General features: G+C 38.0%; 1 protein-coding gene across 1 annotated transcript; it reads right to left on the reverse strand.

Moving 5' to 3' along the window:
• Window positions 1-828: 828 nt before the first annotated feature.
• Window positions 829-1,956, reverse strand: LOC118732576 (tigger transposable element-derived protein 6-like; the record flags this gene model as incomplete). Its single annotated transcript, XM_036461705.1, has 2 exons — window positions 1,683-1,956; window positions 829-1,436 (listed from the first exon to the last, which is right to left on the reverse strand). Coding segments are annotated over exons 1-2 (882 nt in total), but the record flags the coding sequence as incomplete, so codon positions are not given.
• Between the last annotated feature and the right edge of the window lie 75 nt (window positions 1,957-2,031).

The raw sequence follows: 2,031 nt of genomic DNA on the forward strand, positions 1-2,031 counted from the left end.
TTTTCGGGATTTTTGGGGCTTTCGGGAGTATATCGATTTTTTTGGGACTAATTTTGGATTTTCGGGACTATTTCCAGATTTTTGGGACCAATTTCGGAATTATGGGGTTTTCGGGATTTTCTGGAATAATTTCGGGATATTTAGGACCTTCGGGAGTATTTCGGGATATCCGGGACCTATATCGATATGTATTTTGAATGACTTCATAATGATTGCGGAACCAAGGAGCGCTTCCTAGGTTGCATGAGAGTTAGGAAGCGGCGGTGCGCAAATAATGGCTAGCGAACAAATGGTAATTGCAATGCGCGAAATATATGTTTGTCCGTATGTGATGCGAGAATTTAGAGGAACTATGTACTAGCAAATATCAGCGAACTCCAATATACCAAAACGAAGAAATGAAAAAACGGCCCGAAAGTCCCAAAAATTCCGAAATACAGCCAAAAATCCCAAAAACACCGAAATTACTCCCGACAATCTCGAAATACAGTGAAATTCCTCATAACCGGACACTCACGGTCGCAGTGTTTTTGTCCGGTTATGGGAGCTGTCCGCTTATAGGGGATGAGGTCAAAAAATATATACATACTACACATATAAAATTCATTGTAGTTTATTTAAGAAATTTTTCGAAGCAAAGAATATTTAAATACATACTTTAGTATTACATATACATACATAAATATATCAATTAAATACATTGTACAAGTCCTTACATTTCAATATCGACTAGTTTGTTTGAAAAAATTGTGTGATGCTTGTTTGTTTTAACATTGATTCCTTTAATTTAAAATTTTCATTTTCAAAGTGACTCTCGATATTTTTAACCTGCTGAAAAGCTACATAGTCATTTTTTGCAAATTGTTTCAAGCGCTCAACAAGTTTTAAAGCCTCATCATATGATGTTATGGGGTCACTTATTTCTTCTGAAGGTTCATCTTCTGAATCACTTAAGTCCATAGTATCATCTGGTTCGTCAAATTGAATTTCTATATTGTTGTCCTCAGTGAAAACATTTTGATCTATTTGGAGAAAACCTTCGAAATCATTTGCCAAATCTAGTCCTTCCTGAAGCCTAGCATAGACTGCCAGTGGAATGTCATCTTCGGGATCAAAATCTGAAGGATCCTCTAAAGTTTCCAAAAATCCTGCTTTACGGAAGCAGTTTCGGATTGTTGTGGCTTCCACTTTATGCCAAGATGCTTTGATGAAATACACAGCTTCCAGTACATTAATCGATTTTGAGAGCTCTGAGGCTGAACTTGTATCGCCAATTTTAGTTATCAAGTGTTTTAAAACTAAGCTTCTATACAAAGTTTTAAAATTTTGGATTATACCCTGATCAAGGGGTTGGCTAACTGCCGTTGTATTTGGTGGCAAGAAACAAATTTTTATGTTGGTCAAGTCTAATTCCTTTGGATGAGAAGCCGCGTTATCTAGAAACAAGATAATTTTTCGATTCTGGGCTTTCATTCTTCGATTGAACTGCTGCAGCCATTCGCTCATCACTTCTCGAGTCATCCATGCTTTTTTATTAGACTTCCAATCCACTGGAAGTTTTGCAATTGGAACATGTTTAAAGGCTCGAGGACGGGCTGCTTTACCTATAACCAAAAGCGGCTCCTTATCTCCAGCCATATTAGCACAGAACAAAATTGTGAGTCTTTCCTTTGATAGCTTACCTCCCACACATTTTTCGGATTTAAGAGCGAGGGTTTTGTCCGGTAAGGCACGAAAGAAAAGCCCACTCTCATCGGCGTTGTAAATGTCTTCAGGCTTGTACCCATTCAACAGAGTTGGCAGCTTTGTCCGAAACTGTTCGACATCATCCTGATTCACATCTGCAGCTTCACCAGATATGCATTTGAAGGAAACATTATTCCTTAATCGCCATTTATTTAGCCATCCATCCGAAGCATTAAAATTAGGTACCCCCAGTTTTCCTGCAATTTCCATTGCCTTTGCTTTCAGAATGGGACCAGAAATCGGAATTTTTTGACTCCTAGCCTTAGCGAACCAATCAAAACACAT

Source organism: Rhagoletis pomonella, unplaced genomic scaffold (assembly GCF_013731165.1).
Source record: "Rhagoletis pomonella isolate Grant_MI unplaced genomic scaffold, Rhpom_1.0 Rhpom_scaffold_22671, whole genome shotgun sequence".
NCBI lineage: Eukaryota > Metazoa > Arthropoda > Insecta > Diptera > Tephritidae > Rhagoletis > Rhagoletis pomonella.